This window comes from Mauremys reevesii, linkage group 1 (genome assembly GCF_016161935.1).
Source record: "Mauremys reevesii isolate NIE-2019 linkage group 1, ASM1616193v1, whole genome shotgun sequence".
NCBI classification, from domain to species: Eukaryota; Metazoa; Chordata; order Testudines; family Geoemydidae; genus Mauremys; species Mauremys reevesii.
The window spans coordinates 233,315,132-233,338,250 of NC_052623.1; the positions used below are offsets into that span (position 1 = coordinate 233,315,132).

Genomic DNA, 23,119 nt, shown 5'->3' on the forward strand with positions numbered 1-23,119 from the left:
GTCAGCGGATGGAACCCTAGACTGGCAGCAGGCTGAGTGGGGCCGGTGGCCAGGACCCCAGGCCGGCAGCAGGCTGAGCCACTCAGCCCACTGCCGGTGTGGGGTTCCGTCCGCCGGCCCCTGCCAGCCGGGATCCCCACCGCCAGCCCCACTCAGCCCGCTGCTGGCACCGGGGTTCCATCCATCCAGGCAGGCCAGGCTGAGCGGGGCCGGCGGACGGAACCCCACGCCAGCAGTAGAGTGCCACTGAAAATCAGCCCATGTGCCGCCTCTGGCACACGTACCATAGGTTGCTGACCCCTGTGGTAGGAGCACCCAAAATACTCAGAGGCTATCACAGAGATGGCTCAGCATTTCAGGGAGTAGCCTACATATTAGGCTATGCAGGAACTGCCACAGTAAATGTTCATTTTCATTGGGTTGTATAACCAAGGATCAGATAAAACCCTCAGTAAATGGGCTAAGTACAAGCTTATAGCTGCTCCTCGTGGGCCACTTAGAACTGACACACCTGCGTCTTTGGAAATAGTTTTCTTTCCCAAAGATTTGGACTTTACCTACCTCAGCAGGGCGGGGTAATAATTTTTATATAGAGTCTGTCAGCTGGAAAGACCCCAAGGTGCTTTACAGGCTATGCTCCAGTCCTTACACACAATTGCACGACGGCAACCATGGACATGTGGTGAATATTGGGACTGCTCATAGTCATATAAACACAAGGATAAGTATTTGCTGGACCGGAGCCTTGGATATAGAATCATAGAGTCATAGATCAGAAGGGACCAATATGATCATCTAGTCTGACCGCCTGCAAGATGCAGGCCACATTAGCCGATCTCCCCACTCCATTAGCAAGCGACCCCTGCCCCATGCTTCGGAGGAAGGCGAAAAACCTCCAGGGCCACAGCCAATCTACCCTGGAGGAAAATTCCTTCCCGACCCCAAATATGGCGGTCAGCTGAACCCCGAGCATGCGGGCAAGACTCTCCAGCCATACCCTCTGGAAAAAGGTTAAGAATAACATATCATTGACCCATTGTACTATTTACCAGTGTGGCACTTAATTAACCTATTGACTAAGCCCGGTATCCTATCATACCATCTCCTCCATAAACTTATCTAGCTTAGTCTTAAAGTCATGGAGGTCCTTCGCCCCCACTGTTTCCCTCGGTAGGCTGTTCCAGTATTGCACTCCCCTGATAGTTAGAAACCTTCGTCTAATTTCTAGCCTAAATTTCCTAACTGACAATTTATATCCGTTTGTCCTCGTGTCCACATTAGCACTGAGCTGAAATAATTCCTCTCCTTCCCTGGTATTTATCCCTCTGATATATTTAAAGAGTGTAATCATATCTCCTCTTATGCCAAACTGTGAACCCTGTACTCACTCTGGTGAACAGTTATTCACTCAAGTAATCCCATTTGTGTCAATAGTACTCACTTAAGTAAGTGCTCACCAGTGAGAATAAAGTAGGGCTGCTAACATCATATTCCAAAAATAAGGGACTGTTTTCTTAACACCCCCGCCCCACCCTTCCTCCAGATATTATCATTTATTAATAAATAATATAAAGCAGCAGCACCTACATTCACCAGGGGTATTTTTGATGCACTCAGCAACTCACAATCTTGTTGTACAGAGATGAACAAGTAAGGGATGTCCCTTGTAATAAGGGACTGTTGGCAACCCTAGAATAAAGGGTTCACAATCTTGGCCTCTGAGTAATGGTTGGGCTTTAAGAGCATAATTCTCCTAACCAACTTACACAACCCTCTCCTCCCCATTCTGGATATTTAGAGCCTCTTCTGCACTAGTTTAATATGCAGACATTCCACTGATGGGAGTGGAGGTGCCTAGGAGAATATGCAATAAAAATTTGCAGTGTGGATCAGAGAGAATTACTTATACACACACACACTCACTTAGAGATGGTGATATCTGTGATCGGTTGCACTCATCATATCATGCACCAATGACCATGGCTCCTCATCTGCCTGCTGCCTACTAATCCATCTCCACAATGAAACAGACTGCCTAGGGAGGTCATGGAAGCTCCTTCACTGGAGGTTTTCAAAAGGAGGCTGGATAGCCATTCGTCTTGGATGGTTTAGACCCAACAAATCCTGCCTCTTGGCAGGGGATTAAACTAGATGACCCTTGCGGTCCCTTCTAACCCTGTGCTTCTATGATTTTAACACTACAAACCTCTGAGTGGCTTCCAAGTAGCTATCATTTTTTGAAAGGTTTCCTTTTAGCCCCACCAAAATTTAGAACTTCCCTCCATAAAATTACACTGTTCTAAGGCCCAGGATGGGATAAGTCCTTTTCCAGTGACAGGTCTAAGATCAGATATAGTAGAACCTCAGTTATGAACACCTCAGGAATGGAGGTTGTTCATAACTCTGAAATGTTCATAACTCAACAAAATGTTATGGTTGTTCTTTTAAAAGTTTACAACTAAACATTGACTTAATTCAGCTTTGAAACTTTACTATGCAGAAGAAAAATGCTGCTTTTAACCATCTTAATTTAAATGAAACAAGCACAGAAACTGCTTACCTTGTCAACTCTTTTTTTAAACTTTTCCTTTATTTTTGGTGGTTTACGTTTACCACAATACTGTACAGTATTACTTTTCTATATTTTGGTCTTTTCTGTCTCTGCTGCTGCCTGATTGTGTACTTCTGGTTCCAAATGAGGTGCGTGGTTGACCAGTCAGTTCATAAATCTGGTGTTCGTAACTCTGAGGTTCCACTGTATCTCACAATCTAATCTATCTATATGCGCATGCACACACACACACACGCGCGCGTGCGTCCACACACACAGATATTATATACACAGCTATATACAAAACAAATACATTGATAATTTTCGTTAAAAGGACTGCCTGAAGCATGGCGATCAGGAAGCCATGCTGAAAGGTATGTGAAAACCCCTCTTATTAGTCACGTTTTCTCAGGGTATGTCTTCACTACCAGCCGGACCAGGGCTCCCATAAATGTAGCTAACATTCTTTGGGGAGGCTGTAGTCCTACACTGACAGAAAAACTCCTTCTGTCAGCACAGGCTGTGTCTACACTACAGGCTATGCCGACATAGCTATGCTGGTATAGTCTCCATAGCGCAGGCATACTGCTAGGATGCTGGGGGCAAGTAATGGGGAGGGGGAAATGGGCACACAGAGCCCCAGGCATAGCCAGATAATGGAGGATCCTGACAGCGGTGGGAAGGGAGGGCAGAGAGCGCCCCTAGCATGAGGGAGGTGGTGGGAGGCACTGCAGGGAGTTCCTGGCAGGATGGTAGGGTGGCACACAGGGCGTTTAGGAAGCCAAGCAGGGGAAGGAGGGAGAATGGAAAGATGCAAGGAGCCCCTGTTGTATGCAATACACTTAGCCTCCACATGCAACAAAGTGAGCTACCATCTCATTTTAACTTTAAAAAGCCTGTAAAATAACAGCCTTATAATTTATTTGCATTTGGTTCTCATCGTGGGATCACAAAGCCTTAAGCACAGCAGGAGGGCTTAAAAATGAACGAGGGTAAACTACAAATGTTTGTGTCCTGGAGTAAACATATGTGCAGTGTCTACACTAGCACAAACAGTCATGTTAGTTAAGTGGCAATCAATTAATTCAAGTTACTACAGGTCAGCTGCAACTCCAAATATCCCATTGGATTCTACCAAATAAAGCCCACATTTTTCTGTTCATTGTTCTGGACGTGTGGGGCACTACAAAATATGAGGAGGAATACGGTCTTTTAAAGGATTTGATTCTATTTTTTCCAGCAAAATTAGTCACTCAAATGAAGGCAATCATAAGTCCAGGGTCCGGAGACTGTCTTTTCAGCCAGTGGTTCCATTAATGCCAGTTTCTTCTGAACCCGTATTTAAACAAGGATTCCCCCAGTCCTTCAATCCATTGCCCAACCATTGTCATCCTTCTAACTGGTCCAAGGCACATATTCTGACACCCTTGCTAATCAGGAGTAGCCCTATTGAAACCAATCACCATGAGTAAGGTTGGCAAAATTCTTCCCTGTTTGTGTGATGCATGAGGCCTTTGTTAAAGGATTTCTACCCTTCCATCAAACTGGGAGGAGGAAATCTGACAATCTCATATTTACTTTAGGGTTTGACTGTACTAGAGTTTGTGGTCCTGTAATAAATGTAATTAACTGATTGCCAATTAACTCAAATTAACTAACACGACTGTTCATGCTAGTGTAGCTACGCCACACAAACATTGTGTTCCAGGACACAAACATTTGTAATTTACCCTAGGGGATACTCTAGTGGATGGGGCTTCAGCCATAAAATAAACCACAAGCATGTGCGTCTAAACCAAATGTTGGGGAATGTCTGGAGTAGCATTTATAACCGTATTAGTTAATTGACTATCAAGTTACTCTGGTTAAAACGGGATCTCCAGCCCTTATAAGGGCAGGTCCATACTCACCGCGTGGGTCGACGCGGTGAGTTCGACTTCACGGAGTTCGAATTATCGCGTCTGATCTAGATGCGATAGTTCGAACTCCGGAAGCGCCGCGGTCGACTCCGGAACTCCACCACCATGAACGGCGGTGGTGGAGTCGACGGGGGAGCCACGGAGTTCGACCCCGCCGCGTCTGGACGGGTGAGTAGTTCGAATTAGGGTACTTCAAATTCAGCTACGCTATTCCCGTAGCTGAATTTGCGCACCCTAATTCGAACCCCCTTTTTAGTGTGGACCAGGCCTGAGACACTTAGGGTAAATCTAAATTAGGACCAAAAAGAGCTTTAAAAATATGATAGTTAATACAGGTTAGCTAACACGTTTTAAAACCCTGGCCTCGACAGGGCAAAGAGTACTTTAACATGGGCTAGCTGATCATGGTGAACACATTTTCAAATAAAAACCTGTTTTCCTACTCTAGATATATACCCTCAAAGGGTATGTCTACACTGCAGTTGGGAGCGTGCTCCCCAGCCTAGACGGACAGACACACACTAGCTCTATGCGAGCTAGCGCACTGAGAATAGCAGTGTGGATGTAGCAGCCCTGGCGGCAGCATGGGTTAGCCACCTGCGTATGGGACCCAAGGGGTTGGGGAAGTTTGTACTTGAGTGGCTAGCCTGTGCCACAACATGCACACTGCTATTTTTAGTGCACTAGCTCATGCAAAGCTAACGTGTCAGTCCACGCGGGCTGGGAGGTTCATTCCCAGCTGCACTCAAGACATACCTAGTGTTCTTGAAGAACCTGACAGCTCACTTGTGTATCTAGTTAGCTCATTAATGCCAATCAGATAATTAAAGAGGCAAGTACTCAGATTCCCACCCACCATTCAAGTCACAGCCACAGATGTACAGGGACAGCATGTTTGTTTACTTAGGGCAGTGGTGCAAAACCAATGGCTGCATTGGCAACTTACAAGGGGCCAGAATGCCAGGCCTAATTTGCATATCTTTACGTAAATTTACATGTGTGACTTTACCAGGGACACACACACACATTACTTTTATTTGCACTATTGGTGTATAGAGTGCTTTGCAAAAAGCCACAGAAAGGCAACATAAGCCCTGAAGGCTGAGAACACGCATTAGTGCTGATACGGGCACCGCTTTTCTGATGTAACTTCTTGTTCTCCAGGTTTAAGTCTGAGATGGTCACCTCTCTGCTCTAGAGATGGGTCCCAACCAAAATGAGAGCTGAAGCTCTGGAAAAGTTCAGCTCCAGATACAAAGTTTGTGTTTGGCTCAGCCCTAGCTTGTTCAACTACACAAAGGAGTACCTCTAAAGACACTTGTATAAAAAGCAGTCCCCTTATGTCCCTGAGTAGCTCCCACTCACCAAGCACATAGGATCTGATCCAAAACCCATTGAAGTCAGTGGAAAACCTTACAGAAATTAATTCTTAGGTTCACTTTCATTGTTAGCAATTCAGTTCATTTCCCTCACCCTTGTAGACCCCTCAGTTCTAGCTGAACTTTAGCCTGTTTCTTCAGGTTCGACTGAAAATAGATCTGCAAACAACCTGAACATGGCTTGTCCCTTTGAAAGTGCTCGAACCATAGACCAAGTGAGCCTTGAATACTCTTAATCTCGTCACCGTAGGGACAATTACTCAGGACTTCTCTTCATAGAGAGCTGCTGTTGGAATGTCCGTGCTGTTCTGTGCAGTGGGTTAAGATTTCAGGTGGAGTGGAAGCAGTGGAAGCAGATGGACTCTTAAGACACAGAAATCCTGTTTGCATGCAAACACCTCCCATCATTAAAAAATGAGGGAAGAGAAGTCTAGAAAACATTATGCCTATGCACAATTTTCTCTATTAAAAAATGCTTCCCATGGTTTCCCAGGAAGAACTGGCAGGTCTTTGGAAGAAATATTGCTAAGTATTTCTTTTAAAGCAGTGACAGCTGCTTCAGTGTCACCGCACAAACATCTGGGTCATAGAGCCCTTAATGAATTTTCAGAGAGACGGCAGTTACAGACCAGGGCAAAACTGTGGCACAAGAGAAGGACTCAGGGCAGGCCTATTGTTAGAAGATGAGTTGTAGCTAGCTCTCTTCAGAGTGAGTTGGGAGAAAGGGAGAGGGAGAGAGAGAGAGAGAGAATGAGCCTGTCTCCAGTGTGGTTGTTCCACAAACGCCCATGCTCATTAGTCAATCCTATCTCGATTCCTGTGCAATGTCTTTCCTAGTGAAACATGAAATCAGCAGGAAACAGAGGTGGTTTATGGACTGCTCGTTGCTGAAAGCAGCCTGCTCATTCTAAACGGCAGTTAAATTCAGTATAAAATAAAGGAGCTGAAGCAAGAAGCAACTTGCACTCTCAGAACGACACATCCTTTGCTCCCAGTTCTCTCTCCCCTTTTGCACAGCAGAATTACTTTCCTACTAGTGGGATGAAAATTTAGCTGAACAGATGTTGCAGGGTTCAGGATAGAGGGTGAATTAACATTAGCAGTCAGAGCACATGTGTAATAGCTGCAGAGATGGGGGAGCCTGGTTTTGAATGGAGGACCTCCTGGCCTCAAAGCAGTAACTTTGCTCAATTGAGCTAAGAAAACAATTGCCACAGGTCAGCTTGAGCGATGCTGGGATCAGAAAATACATCAAGGCAATGAATTATCTGCTGATTAAAGTTGCCCTGGGATAATTTCAATTACCTCCAGGTCTAGAAACCCAGTCTGCTTTTACAGAATCAGGTGCTTTCAACTCTGTAAACCAGGAGTCTGTACTCCTGTAAAGGACGTGCAGAACTTGGGGGCCTTGCTGATGCAATGAGTTAGCACACTGGCCTCCCAATTCTGGAGACCCGGGCCCGGGCCGCAAGAAAAATGTTTCCTCCTAATCCTCACTTATCCACACACAAAAGACACTGTGCAGTTTGGCACAATGCAGCATAACCGGCAGTCTCTGTCCTAGAGAAGCCAAATGACTGGAAGAACAGGATGTGCTGCAGGTCAGGATGCAGTGTATTGTGCTGCACTGGTAAAGCTACCTGGCAGCTGCAGGTCATTGACAGAGCTGTGAAGGGGGAAGCTTGGGCCACAGTTGCTCTCATTACGCCTGAGGTGTTTTTAGCCAGTACTACCAGCCTCCCACTTTCATTTTCTCACAAAGATAATTGAAATGAGAGCTTAGTGCAAAACATCCCTTTTACCCCAGTTAAGTTTATGGCACTTTTGGACAGATTTTAAGCACAAATGCAACCAGTCACAAAATATCTCCCTCTTATACAGCACTTTTAATCCACAGATCGCAAAGCATTTTGCAACCGGTGAGTATCATTATCCTCATTTTAAAAATGGAGAAACCGAGGCACAGAGTAGTAAAGTGACTTGCCCAAAGTCACCCAGCAGGCCAGTGGCAGAGCTGGGGGAAAAAACATGTCCCAGGCCAGTACTCTGTGCACTAAGTCACGCTGTTCTGAAATAAAAACAGGATATGTTGTGCTCATTTAAAATGACACACCTAAGTAGTCAATATATTTGTTTGGATCCTGATACTTCAGCTGCTATCAGTGGACACAGCAAGCTGAACTTCCTGCAAGATTTCAGAAAAAAATTAGGCAGAGGCAAACCATAAAAAGTCTTCAACGTTTGAAAAATAAGGCAGGACAGGCAGGCTACAAAAATGGGATCCCCAGTTCATCACCAGCACAGCTCTGCAGGTAGAAGCTATTGTGTCAACATGGCTCAGGCATTTTTTTTTTGTTCCATTGTCATTTAACTTTATGCGGAGGATTTCAGGTTGAGGCCATGGCAAAACTAGCTCTGTGGAAGTCCCAGTTCCCCAAAGTTTGGGATTGCTGGGATCCAGATAGTGGTCTGGGCCCCTCCATGCTGGTAAAGCAAATCATATTACAGATGGGGCCAGGATCTTTAAGCCCTCATCTACACTGGCCAAAATGGGACCTGCAATTTACTGATGTAGCAGGTTCACTGAAGGTACCAAAGGTAGAAGGTGTGGTGTAGACGCAGCTCAGGTATTTCTATCACCATGTCATCTAACCCTGCTCAGAGTGGTTTTGGTTCAGGCTTTGATAGAGCTGTGTTAGAATGTGGCTTACTTGGCAAGTGAGTTTGACCCACTCACATTTAAACACTATTTTGAAACCTGTGTCTATGTGGCCTAATTTAAAAGTGTATGAGCATTCAGGCAAGGGATCACTGGGTGGAATTATAAATTAAAGGCACCACCACCATTTAGTTCTTTTGGGCCGAATTCGTAACAAGACAATAGGAATGAACAGGAAGTTTTCAAGATGGTGGAAGGTTAACAATAGGGTTTCCCAAGGAACCATACTGGACCCAGTGTCATTTAATATATTTAATCTGGAAATGAGGGTGAACAATGAGGGGGCAAAATCTTCAGAGGACACGAAATATTTAAGGTTAGTCAGGAATAAAGAATGTAGAGAACTCCAGATGGACCTAGCCAGATTAATGGCACTTGAACGAGAAGCATGATGGCACATGAACTACAAGGTTGACAAAAGCTAGGCACTGCACTTCGGAAGGAGTAACCTGAACTAATGTTACACAGTGCTGGACTTTAAATTAGCTATAAGCCCTCTGGAAAATGACCTGAACATCATTGTAGACAACCCAATGAAAACCGACAAGACTGTGTTTAGTTCTGGTCACCCTAGCTCCAAAAAAGAAATAGCAGATCTAGTAGGGGCCAGAGATGGGTGAAGGAAACAGAGACTTCTGTATGAGTAGAGGTAGGAAAAAAATGGGACTGTCTAGTTCTGAAGAAAAGAACAGGAGATGTGATAGAGGTATAGAAAATAATAAATGGTTTACAAATGGTCAATCTGTCCCTCCTATTTACCTACTTGTATAATGCAGGCTCCCCTGAATGCAGCAAAAACAGTGAAAGTTACAAGTAAAAAATGTAATGAAGAAAATGATTACAAAGCTTCAGGGTGGGATAGTCAAAGGAGCCTAAGGGAATTAGGTGCATGATTCCTATTGAATTTCAGGGAAGTCTGAAAATCACAGCCTCAGGGTTCACTCAAAGCCTGTTCATAGGACATAGAACATAAGAATGGCCATACTGGGTCACACCAAAGGTCCATCTAGCCCAGTATCCTGTCTTCTGACAGTGGCCAATGTCAGATGCCCCAGAGGGAATGAACACGTAATCATCAAGTGAACCTTTCCCTGTCTCTCATTCCTGGCTTCTGACAAACAGAGGCTAGGGACACCATCCCTTTCCATCCTGGCTAATAGCCATTGATGGACATATCCTCCATGAATTTATCTAGTTCTTATTTGAACCCTGTTATAATCTTGGCCTTCATAACATCTTCTGGCAAAGAGTTCCACAGGTTGGCTGTGCGTTGTGTGAAGAAATACTTCCTTTTGTTTGTTTTAACCCTGCTGCCTATTAATTTCATTTGATGGCCCCTAGTTCTTGTGTTATGAGAAGGAGTAGAAAACACGTCCTTATTTACTTTACACCAGTCATGATTTTATAGACCTCTATCATATCCCCCCTTGGTCGTCTCTTTTCCAAGCTGAAAAGTCCTAGACTTATTAATCTCTCCTCATCCAGCAGCTGTTACATACCCCTAATCATTTTTGTTGCCCTATGAACATGCAAAATTTCATGACGATTAGACCTAATTTACTGTGTTTTGCTGCTTCTGTGATAGTGTGAGGAGGAGATGGTGCTAAACAAAGCTTTTCCTGTAGCTGCCTTATAAATGTCTCCATAAATAGGGCAGCTATTAAAATGTGAGAGTGGGAAGGTCTGCCCAAGGATCACAGAAATATTTCCAGTGCTTAGAATTGGCTGGGCAGTATCCCAAAATCCCCATCAAGTTCATCCCTTAAAAGAGAGCAGTCTTTGCACTCCTGCTCACATGAAGCCCCCTTCCTGCAATCAGATCCGTGGGAGTGGATCCCTGAACACTTGCAGTCCCACTGAAGTCAGCAAGGCACAGTGGTCCACCTACATAGATCTGATTGGAGGATCAGGGTATTGGCTTGAGTCCATACTATGGGCTTATCTACACTGGAGTTTTTAGTGCTATGGGTAGCTCTGATGGTGAAGCTGCACTGCGGTAAAACCCTAGAGCAGACAAGCTTCACTGGTGTAAAAAGTGACTTGAATAGTGCCATTTACCCTGGTTTGAAAAAGGAGGTAATAAGGTAATAATCGGAGATATACCAATCTCCTAGAACTGGAAGGGACCTTGAAAGGTCATCAAGTCCAGCCCCCTGCCTTCACTAGCAGCACCAATTTTTGCCCCAGATCCCTAAGTGGCCCCCTCAAGGATTGAACTTACAACCCTGGCTTTAGCAGGCCAATGCTCAAACCACTGAGCTATCCCTCCCCCTGAGACACATGACTCTCAATATAGGCAATATGAAACAGATTCCAGTGCCCATTAGGATCAGTGGAAGTCTTCCCATTGACTTCATTGGGCTTTGGTTCAGGCCTATGTAGAATATGTTACTTAAATCACATGTATATTTTTTATACTCCTTTTTATAGACAATCACTTGAGTACACACATGAGTAATCCCCTTGAACTCAGTGGAACTATTCTTGTACACGTGTGTTTGCAGGACTGGGTCATTGGTGTGTCTAACTTTGCAGGAGCAGAAAGGGTAATTTTAGCTTTCCTTTGGGGGTGAACCCCATAGTTAAGGTTGCAAAGCATGTTCAATCACATTGCATTCCCTGTTTTCCTAGTTTTTTTGGTAACATGAACCTGTCTGTTACAGCTTTCCCCCTATTCCATTTTGTTTCTTGCAGCTGTCCCCTTACTCCATTTTGTTTTTGTTCTCCTCCTGTGGCCGCCCCTCCCTGGCTGTTAAGTTGTTTACCAGGGCCACTGCCCTTCTCAAAGGGAGGCCCCCTTAAGTCATTTCCAAGAGCCATTGCCTTTCTCAAAGGGATAGCCACTTGTGCTGCGTGCTAAGTGGGACCACTGCCCTGTTCAAAGGGTTGGTCCTGTTATCACCTTGTTAAACCTGGGCTTTGTGTAGGGTAGGCAATGTCCAGAGCTGCAAGACCTAATGTGTTTTTGAGATCCTGGGCATGAGTCATAGGCCTCATGTGCTTTTGAGTCCTGAGGTGTGAACTCACACCTATTGTCCAGGACTCTGCCCAGGCACGTCTCTGTGCTCACCTGCAGTTTTTCCCTGTGTCTCCTCCCCTGTGACAGAGGGAGCCTATCAGGATTACTGGCGGGAAACTGCCTGAGTTTGTCTTTAAAAAACAGGCATTTTGAAACAAACATCAGAAAGGTTCCTGCATTGCTGCCTGGTCTGATCAGCCAGGGGTTCTGGGGGGTCCTTTCTCTGCTCTCATTTTATTTTTGAGCGTACCCCCGTTAACACCCCCTCATGAAGAACGAATTGCTGCCTGAGAGACCTCCTGATTATCGAGACCGTACTGAGCCCTCCTTGTTTCTTCTGATGTTGTTGCTGCTTCTGCCTTTGCTGCTGCCTTGGGGACTGGTAAGAATCCCTCTGTGAAACTTTCTATACTTTTATTTTATTATTTTAGCTGCTGGCTCTGTTTCCCCAGCACACAGACTCAAGCTAAACCTTGGCCTGTGTCTTAAAACCTCTCTTAAACTCCGCGGCGCTTTGCCGCTAAAAATAAGTTTGTGCCGCCGCTAAGCTCTGCTCCAGTGGGCTTTGCTTCGGGGCTCACTGTTTTCAGCCGTATCCACTTCTGCAGCCACCATCCCTTGGCTTCCTTGGGGGCTGCCTTGAGAGCTGTATCCTGGGCACATACCACTCTGCCCTCTGTAACTTCCCCGTAGCATAAGGTGCACCATAGGTTTTGCTTTTTAGTCTAATAAGTCATAGTTTACTAAGATTGTAGCGCTTGTAAGTTTCACCTGCCTTGCTATAGTTTACTGTTTTGTTGCTCCGTATAGTTGCTTGTTATAATTTTGCTTAGAATTGTGATATTTGTTGTTTTGCCTAGTCGTTGGTTAAGATAGATTTTAAAAAGCCATTGCCTGGTTGTATTCTGTACCTGTTTTGTTACTTTGTATAAGCTGCTTGTCATTTTATATAAGTTTAATTAAGTTAGACAATAGATAAGTTTTTTTGCGGTTTGGAGTCGTCTTCCCGCTGTCCCGATCTCTCCCTGAACTTTCCCGTGTCTGTTTTTCCCCCGCTCCAATCTCCCCCTCTGTGTACTTCTCCGTGTCTCCCTGTTGTAACCCTTTGCTGCTTTTTCCCCCGCGTCTGCATCACCCTCCAAACTTCCCAAACCCCTTGCTGCTTCTCCCGCTGTGTAACTTCCCAAACCCTTTGCCGCTTCTTTCCTTTTTTGGGGGGAGTGTCCGCTTGTTGCTTAAACCTCCCTCTAGCCCTTTACACTTCTCTGCTGCCTCTCCCTGTATCCCCTGTGTTCGTGCTCCCGCTTCTCCGCTGCCCCTCCCCTACCGAAGATCACCATCACACTGCTCCATTTGTCTTCACCCCGCTGCTCCGCAGCTTCCCTGAAGTGCTCTCCGCTGCTGCAACCTGTTTCTTCCCTCAGCCGTCTCCCCCATTCTCCACGTGCCTTCCCATCGCTTGCACGTTCAGCGCCTTCCCCTCTTGCTGCTCCCAGACTCCCCTTAAGTGCGCTCCAGCTGCTCTTGTCTCCCGTACGTCCAGCCCGCAGGCTCCTGAAGACTGCTCTGGGCTTCACCCCGCAGGGCTTCAGAGTCTCTCGCTGCTTGCAGCTGCACTCTCCTCTCATCAGTTGCCACTGATCATTCACCCCCCTCCCCACTCCTGTTTCTCGACCCAGCCTTTAGGTACACTCTTGCAGATTATCTGCTATCACAGCCTCACAGATTAAGTCATTAATTTTCTTTTATACTGTTACATTGTACAATTTCACTTATCACCCATATTGTATCATTGCACTGTGATTCACATTTTATTTGTGGTTATAACACCCCATTGGTTGCCTCCACTTTTCTGATATACTTTGTATTGCATTGAAGCTACCATTTTACTTTGCATTTCTTTTGAGTACATTTTGCATTCCACACTGTATCTAAAGTTGTTCCTATATAAAGTTGAGTTGCTTATTGACTGTACTGTATCCCATTGTGCTAAACCCCACTTACTGTACCCCACTGTTAGAACTCCCTACACTGTTCAATAAGAACCCCCCCCATCATTGTCTATTGTAAACACCCTATACACCCCATCCCATCGTATTTCATTGTTAAATTCCCACCACTTCCTTTTTCCTTTAATAAAGAAATTAATTGGCACCCCACCTGTGTGGTAATTGCTCCCCAAGATCCCATATACCTGCGGGCCGGGACAGAACCTTGTGACGGACACTGAGGAGAGCTGGGTGATTCAAGATTCAATCACAACTTTCCCAGCAAATTCATCTTTCAATGCTTGGTCTTTTTTGTTGTAAGCAAAACACCCTTAATAATTTTTTATTTACATAAAGATGGGGAGGGAAGAGAAAGCCAACGTTTTCCATTTAAAAGTTCTAAGCAGATCTGGATATCAAAGCTCCAAAGTCTGGGAGCATTCAGATCAAGGACTTTTGTTTAGGCCCATCTCTGGTCAAATTCACATATAACCAGAGCTTTTGCATGATTTCAACCCAAAACCGTAAGAGACTCAAGCCATGGTAGGTCAAAGCTTAGCACAAGTTTGACAGCAGGTGCACAAAACTCAGCAGAACTTTAGATGGACCAAGCAAAACCTGACACCAAGTGTGTTGTGCAAGATCCTGATCATCTGGTTTGAAAGTTCATTGGTGCTTTGATACAAACCATGTGTACTGCAATTTTCTGGGCACGATGGAGTGAACTAAAGACAAAGTGTCAGTCTCAAACTTGAATCACTCTGTTTCCCCTCAACTTGCATCACAAATGTCTTGTTACTTTAGGAATCATAGAATCATAGGACAGGGAGGGACCTTGAGAGGTTAACTAGTCCAGTCCCCTGCACTCATGGCAGGACTAAGTATTATCAAGACCATTCCTACATGCATTTCTTTTCCCTTCTTCAGCAATGCCCTGTTATGTGGTGAACTAGGCCTCTTGATGCACTGCAAGGGTGAGCAATCCTTTCTGGACTCTATATTTCCATCAGCCCACCCCCAAAATCAAAGTAGTTCCCTCAGAACATGGGAAATTCCATATTCCTTTATTTTAATTATTCTGGGTAACTGCTAAAGACTACAAGGAAGGCGGGGAGCTTATTATTTTACTTGCTAATTATTAAACATTTTTTGTTCATCAAGTTAAAAAGGAGGCTCAATGATAGCTTGATGCTTCCCAATTTGATGGCATCTCCACAAACCCTGATGGCTGTGGGTAGGTTCTGGTCTCTTTCTCTGATCTTTCAACCATCTACCTCCTTTCTCTTCACTTTTCTTTTCTCACATGCCTCTTCACCTCTTTCTAAACTTCCCCCACCCCCGAAACTAAATGATCCTATTTAACAAATAAATACAAAATAATTTCATATTATTGCTAATACTCTGCACTTACAGTACATGGAACATTACATCTGAGGATTGCTAAATACTTTACAGATATAAATTAATTAAAGCCTCCCAGCATTCCCTTGAGTACTTTATCCCCTCTGTGATACAAGAGGAAACAGAGGCACAGAAAGTGCAACCACCTTGCCAGATAAAAAGTCTGGGGCACAGTTGGTCATGTCATTCTATCTCACAGACCCCTGCTACAACTATTACTCCCAAATGTTAGAAAAGAAATATTTTTTTAAAATAAACCTTAAATCCATACACAAGAGCAAATCACTGTTTTTTCCTTAAGGGACCAATCCTGCTCCTACTGAAACCAGTAGCAAAATTCCCACTGATTACAATGCGAGGAGGATTGAGTCCTAATTTTGAGAATGAATTTGCAGCTCACAAAATCCTGAGTCTATCCAGTAGGGAAAGAAAAGAAAATCCTCTAGGGATCTGAGCCTGAAATTCATTCTCTCACAAGTAGTCCCATCTGACTAAGTCCCCATGCAAGCATACACTTTGGACCTGTTCCTATTAAAGTCAATGGCAAACTTCCCATTAACTTTTATGATGCAGGATTGGGACCATTGTATGGATCCTAAAAATCTGGTGGTGGTGGTGGAGGAAAGGGAAGGAACCTTCTAGTGGCTTGCAGCATAAATGATATGAACTCAAGAAAAAATGGAGTTGTAACTCTCTTCCCTCTCTATCCTAATCCCACAAACAGCCCATGACTTGAAATCTCTGGAGGGGATCATTTTGTTGGCACAGCCTATTGGTACTAGTACAAAAGCTAGTCTGGCTGACAAACCTTTGGATTCATTAAAGCAGCTTCCCTCTGCTGACCTAAGCCTGCCTCTTAGTATAATCGTGAAAAATGTTATGCCAGAGCAATTGCAAATATTGAGGCTCTCTTCTGAAGAGAGGCAGGAAAATGTATTGAAATAATCATCAGTTTAAAAAAAAAACGAAGGTGCTTTAAATATTCCTGGCATGATTCATGGGGTCTTTTTGTGTAGCTGTGGTAGAGTTTTTAGTCGGTGAGTGTCCGTTAGTGTCTCTCTTTTTGTCTCTTTCAACATCTACTCAGAGCTCCAGGATTTAAATTTCAACACAGCTCAACATAGAATCTGACAGTCCTGTCAATTTAGGGGGGTGGTGGTGTTTGTTTTCCTCCCCTCCATCTCATGTATCATTAACAGTAATACAGGTTCTGTCGGCCAAATTTTTTTTTCCAGTTCCTTCCTCAGTGACACCCTGTGTAATCCTACTATAGGTTTGCCCAGGTGTAGTTGGCTCAGTTATCAGAACTTAGCAAACATTTCTGGTGATGCTGCTCAGCAAGGAATAAGGATGTCAGTGGGGCGACTCACCTACTTAAATGCTTTGCTCTGAGAGACCAGGGCTGCTAATGACTAGAACTTTGTCTTGGATCTGGCCTTGTCGGGGGATCTGGGCCCAGTTACTGCTCAGTAGGCAGCTTCCCTCAATGCAGCAGCTGTATGGCTCATCAGCTTCGCTTCCTATCCTCCCCTCGCAGCTGGGCAGCCCAAGCAGCAGTCAGGGCATCTCCCAGATAATTACTAGGAGGAGAAAACAGCTGCTATTTGGGCCCAGCGAATGGATTGGATTATCTAATCTCCCTTTGACCTTGCCATGTGGGGGGATAGTTGAAGGGAGTATTTCTCTTCCACCCATCGGGGGAGCAACAGGGGAGAAAAAAGGAGGGATTGGCTATTAGGCTGTGTCAAGCCCCATAATCTTTCAAGACATAAACTGATTGATATCAGTGACTGAGGGGGAATTCCCTGCCCCACATACACCATTTCACAACTGACCAGGTGTTTTATGGCAGGGAATTTCACCTTCCTCTGAAGTATCTGATATGGCACAGAGCTGGCGGTAAGATCCAAGAGCTGATGGAGCCCCGATCTGATCTGGCATGGCAAACCCTACATGCCACACATTTTCATTGGGATAGTTCCTGGCTGGCCCTCCCTGGGGAGCAGTGCCCCATGAATGACACACAATAAGAGTCATTTGAAGGGAGCCATCCCCACACCTTTCTGAATTCACCATACAGATATTATCTTAGTCTCTCTCCTCTGCACTACCACATTTTCAGGAAGCTCTCCTACCCTCATTGTCTAATGGCAAAATGTTCAAAGGGAGCTCCTGGGCCAGTTCAGTCTTCCCCTCCTTACCCCTCCCTGCCCCTCAACTCTATAAAGCCTCAGAGAAGCTTCAAACTTGCATCTAGATTCATGTGGAATTCATGGAGTGGTAGGGAAGAGAAAGAGGAAATTGACCCTAAGGCCTGATGTATAATCCCCCCCCCATGGTGCTGATTCCCCCTGCCTTCCCCTTTTCTAATGTAATGGATCTATGTACAGATCCCCCAATAAAATGACTTGAACTAATCTAAATCAAAGATGAGTCCAATAATATATAATATCCTAGGAGGATAAGCAAATCCAGCAGTGCCAGTGGCAGGTAGCAGCTCCAACTCCATCACTCCACGGCTCAGCTGGCCTTTGGTAGATCCTGATTTTGCATCAAAAGCTGCCATCACTTGGAAAGCATCCCTAAATTCCACACCAATGAGTCAAGATCGACTGTCTCAACCTAGAAAACAGAGAGCAGAGAATGGGGGCACAAGACTGAATTTGGATTGGATGCTAAAGTTCAGAGCTGCTGTACATTGCCAGAGCTGAGTGACGCTCCTGTACGGATCCAGCAAAAGCTGCTATAGAACATATTTGAGGGGCACTGGCAGAGCTGTGTGGGGCCCCCAGGCCAAGTTAAGGTGGGTACTGGAATCCTAATGGAAGATTTTCACACTTTGATATGTGTTTTTCTTACTAAAAATCAATTCTCCCTTTCAGATGTTTGGATAACTACAAAGTTCTAAAAGTGGTTGTTTTAAAATGCATATTTATGAAATTAACTCTAAGTCACATTTTTAGTCTAGATGTTTCTTTTTATATTAAAACAAAAACAAAACAAATCTGCAGGGGTGTCTCCATTTCTTGCTAAGACTAATGTAAAGTACACTACAGCCTCGGATAACCAAAACTCGCATACCGAAATCCACTCTCAGGTACAACAACTGGAGCCCCCCATTCTCCACTGTGTTAAACCTTGGGTATTTATTCACACCTGGGCAAAATGGGTGTAAAATGAAACCATTCTGATCTCACTATTTTACATCCACTTTATATAAGCATTAATGACCGCACAAGGTATAAGGCAGTAGAGAATCAGGTCTCTAGTCTGCGACCAAAGGAAAAGGTACAAGAGAATTGTAAACAAATGGGAAAAATATGTTTAAGATCAAACTTAGCTGTTTACTCGATGATGTCCCATGCTGTTTGAAGGTATGTCTAGCTGGGGGTGTAGTTCCCAGCTAGAGGAGACATACCCATGCTAGCCACAGTCCCAAATATTGCCCACAGTGACCTGAGTAGCCAAATATTTCTGCTGAAATGCTGACACTTAAATTATCATCATTAAGATTCAGAGTCAACATACTATGGAATCAGTTCACACCTCTCCGAGCTATTGCTTTAGTGGCTGACTCAAGAAGACATAAGTTCATGTATGGAAGGGTATTTTCACAACTACAAAGACTATGAACTTAATTTTCATTTTAATGGAAGCTTAAAATCTGTAGAATGTCTGACTTGCTCAATGTGACCCTCAAGGCTAATGTGTGCGTGTTGTACTTTTAGTTTAATAATTCCTCCCGGCTGATAGGACAGCATGTCAGGCTATCATCATTGCTCCCTGGCTGAAATATGAGAAATTATTTTTATTCTTTTTATTCTTAAGTTACTTCTCTCTGAAGTTAAAATTGAAAGTAACTTCTGCATGCAAGGAAGGAAGGGAGCCATTTTCAAGACTCAGTCATTGAGCAAAGATGATCAGATAATGGTGGTTTTTGGGACTGATCCAAAGCCCATTGTAGCCAATGGAAAGGCTCCCATTGACTTCAGCAGGCCTTGGCTGAAGCTTTTTGTTTGGCAGGTGATAACTAAGTAATGGAAAGTAACTATTGCCCAGGGTTAGTGCCTGTCTGTAGAGCTCGTTGGGAGGGAGAATTTTTGCCCCATGGGAAATTTTGACATTTCAAAATGAATTTCTGATCCCAGAGTTGAAATATCCAAAATGTCATGGACTGAAAAACTCCAAAAAGTTCTGAAACTGAAGTGTCAAGAACAAAAAAGCGTGGACACTTTTAATCAAAATGAAATGATTCAACTTTTTGAAATGGCATTTTCGATTTTGATTTTCTCAATTGGGGAAAGCCAAAAAATGAAATTGAAATGAATATTTCCCCACAGAAAATAGTGATTTTGACAAAACCACATTTGTTACAAGAAAATTTTGCCCACAAAAAATGCTGACCAGCCCTCCCCATATCAAATAAGATAAGAAGAGATAACGTTTCATAGGTGAAGCAGTGATTAATAAGGAGTGACAGTAGACTCCTCTCGTGACTTCTGATAGTCTCTTCTGGCCTTTCCATCTATTTAGCTATGAAATGACCTTGGCAGACAGATGAGAAATGCCTCTGGGTTCTCAGTTCTTGACCCTCACCCTAGTTAACTGCCCTTGTTTCATGTCCAGTAGTAATGCAAGTGATAGATTGTTAGGTTGAGTCTGTTCTCCCTGGTACTGTGTGCAAAGTTGATGGGAGACATTCTGCAGATTTTAAGCTTTCATTAAAATGAAAATGAAAATTAAATTCATAGTCTTTATAGTTGTGAAAATACCCTTCCCTACATGAACTAACATGATAATGTCTTCTTGAGTCAGCCACTGAAACAATAGCTGGGAGAGGTGTGAAGTGTTTCCATAATGTGTTGACTCTGAATCCTAATGATGATAACTTAAGTGTCAGCTTTTCAGCAGAAATATCTGGCTACTCAGGATTGTGGTCAATTTATTGGGATTTGTGGGTACAATTTAGTTAGAGTGTTACATCCTGTTCCTCACCTCACCAACACATCTGACCCCTCTTTGGACCTTGTGTTTAATAGCCATGAGGAGGCGCCCCAGCGGTGAGTGTACCCTGTGACAAATATTCTTCTGCAATTAGCTATAAAGGGCACAATCAAGGGGTATTTTTAGAAAGAGAAAGCAAACCTAAGCACATCAGTTTATCAGCTCACCCTGGTACAGCTTCAGTCTGACATACAAGGAGTCAAACTTACACATTCTCCATGCAACAAGAAAATAATACTATCCGTATCCTTCAGCTTAACGAACTAACCTGAGCTCTCACTTGCGCTTCTGAGAAGCTTGGCAATTATTAGCCCAAAGAGAAGAAGGGAGAAATGGTTTCCTTGCAAACACCGACCCAGCCAGCTCCCTCTCCTTCACAGCAGCAACTGCGAATGATCAGTGATTGCTTTTCCTGTGGCATTAGAACTCCTACCCTGCCTAAGCTCAAGGAGCAGTCCTTGTAGGGAAAAGGGAGAGAATCTTCAAAAGCAGGATTGGATCTGATTTCAGGGACTGTAAATCAGCCCAAAGTCTAATTCTAAGTGTGATAACTTTGCACTTTCGAGAACCCCAAACTACTTTAGCGGCAGTAATTCCTACCTGTTAAATAGGAAATAAGAATACACTGTGTTACAGAGGTAAGCTGAGGCAGAGAGTGGTGAAGAGACATTAGGGTAAGGTCACACCGCAAGTGAGCCCAGGAGACACCAGTAGGACCCTAGAGTCTTGATTTCCAGGTCCCCTGCTCAAATCACAATACCATGCCCCCTGCTTACTATGAATTAGTCCTTGAGCAGCATTCTCCTGACTTCTCTGACACACAGACCTTCACCACTGCTACTGGGGCTCTGGCAGAATACACAGTGCTGCAATAAAGAAGGACCCCACTTGTGAGCCCCTGCAAACTATCTTTGGCCCAGCTGCACCACAGCGCGTCACTTTCTACTTCTGTTTTGCTTCCACAAATAACAGGGAGAGAGTCTAGTAATAGACCTGGTGCAAGCCAGGAATAACAGGGCTTTTTGCTCTCAAAAGAGAGGGAAGGAAATGGGAGAAGAGTTACAGCCAACAGGCAAATGGAAAGCAAGGCACTTAATTAACCAAGAGAGAAACGGAGCGGCCTTAGTACAAAAAGACTTCCATCTGGAAAAGTACATGGACTTCAAGGTCCCTAATGATCCCCAAACTTGTATAATTGGCAAACAATGCACAACAGTAGGACTCAAGCTCAAGAAATGGAAGGAAGGAAGTTAATGACCCAGCCATGCAAGTAGTCTACTACTTACTGCGTACTGGGATCTGTGCATTGTCTCTTCCCCTGGGGCAGCTGCTATACAAACCTGCCAGCAATGGGAAATCGAAAAGGCTGAGATTATCCTTTCAGCTGACACCCACATGCCTATTAAAAATAAGTATTTTCCATGAATGGTCCAAAACACTGCCAACTTACAATCACATTTCTACAGAACACTGTCACTTCCAAATCTCTCTTCTACTTGAAAAAAAAAATGACACAAAATAAAGCAGGTTTTTTTGTGGGGGAGATTGGTTTTTAGTTGAGCTCCTACTTTGTGACTCAGATAACAGGAGGACTTTGCATCCTATTGGGATTCAGTATGCTCACCACCACTTTTAAGGTTGTGGCACCACTGATTGTAGCACCTTCCAAAAGCCTGAGTATCAGATCAAAAGCCTAAAATTAGACAGGTGTTTATGCTACAGGCTAGCATATTAGAGGCTAGGGGAATGAACGACATTCCACAGTACCTGAGAGACAATCTGTGATCATGTAGCTGCAGAGTATGGTGTTATGCGTACACAAGGGGTCAGAGATCAATTTCTGCATGAAAACTTATGTCCTGTCTGCTGAATGCTTTACTTTACACACTCTGTTTCTACGGAATATTAAAGCTAATTTACTTTAATGCCGAAAAACGTCATGCCCCTGAGTCGTATGCATCGCTCAAGAATTCTCTTGGATTTTTGTAACCATGTTTTGATAGTGGATGTAGTGTCTCAGTTTTCTAACTTGGACTTTGGAACAGCCAAAGAAGAGTCTGTCCTCTTAGGATCTATCCAGTTTTAAAACTGAACCTAGTGACCGCTGGGGCAGGATGGAGGTGTAACTCCCAGCTCAAGTAGGTGTACACCTGGTAGCTGTGATTGAGTTAGCGTGCTAAAAATAGCAGCGTGGCTGCAGCAGTGGGATGGACTAGCTGCCTGAGTACATACTTAGAACGTCTGACACCTCCACTTGCAGCATAGATGTCCCCTCAGACAAGACCGTAATGCAAAAGTGGTGATTGCTGCTAGTTGTGTGCATAGCTTTTGTGGACATATGTCCATAAAGAGCGAAACTGGGAAAACTCACTTATGTAGGACAAACAGAAATCGGATGCCAATAATTTGTGGCCTCTACCATTAACCTAGGCCAGTGGTTCTCAAACTTTTGTACTGATGACCCCTTTCACATAGCAAGCCTCTGAGTGCAACCCCCCCTTATACATTAAAAACACTTTAAAATATATTTAACACCATTATAAATGCTGGAGGCAAAGCAGGATTTGGGGTGGAGGCTGACAGCTCATGACCCCCCATGTAATAACCTTGTGACCCCCTGAGGGGTCCCGACCCCCAGTTTGAGAACCCCTGACCTAGGCTATATCTGGGTTAAATAATAAAAAAAAAAGACACCACACCATATCAGACCCTTAAAGATTCTGGGAGAGAAGGAGAGGGACTGTGTGTGTAGAGCTTGTTTTCCATTTCAGCAAGCAGCAGTGTTGCTTGGATGATTTGGGTCCTCTCCTGCACGGTGTGGATTGCCTCCCGAAAAGTGCTCAGCTTCCACTGAAACCAACAGGTAGTAGAAGATACTTGACCTCTGGTAGGATATGGCTCTTGTGTACTACTTGAGCAACCCAGCTACTACCTTGGCAGAACCAAATGCTGCCCATTTGCAGCACAGTGTTAAGCCATATGGTTCAAGCTGATAGGCTTGACTTGGCACATTCTATTGCTCACACCATTGATAGGTGTGTATCGTCCTCTTACTAGAAGACAATCACTCACCACAAGTCTGAGTTTCCACGTTATTGAATTGCTACACTGCTGCATTAGATGTATTTAACAGTTTGGC

General features: G+C 44.2%; 1 protein-coding gene across 4 annotated transcripts in view; it reads right to left on the reverse strand.

The window, feature by feature from the left end:
* The window catches only part of ETV6 (ETS variant transcription factor 6), a 189,485-nt gene that overhangs the window by 131,806 nt on the left and 34,560 nt on the right, over positions 1–23,119 (reverse strand). The window contains exon 1 of one of the 4 annotated variants that reach the window (XM_039517745.1): positions 21,267–21,340. The exons of the other annotated variants lie outside the window; for them this stretch is intronic. Coding sequence (XP_039373679.1) covers positions 21,267–21,287 — 21 coding nt within the window. The 5' untranslated portion in view covers positions 21,288–21,340. Of the gene's footprint in view, positions 1–21,266; positions 21,341–23,119 lie in introns of those variants that run through there. 4 annotated transcript variants of the gene reach the window in all.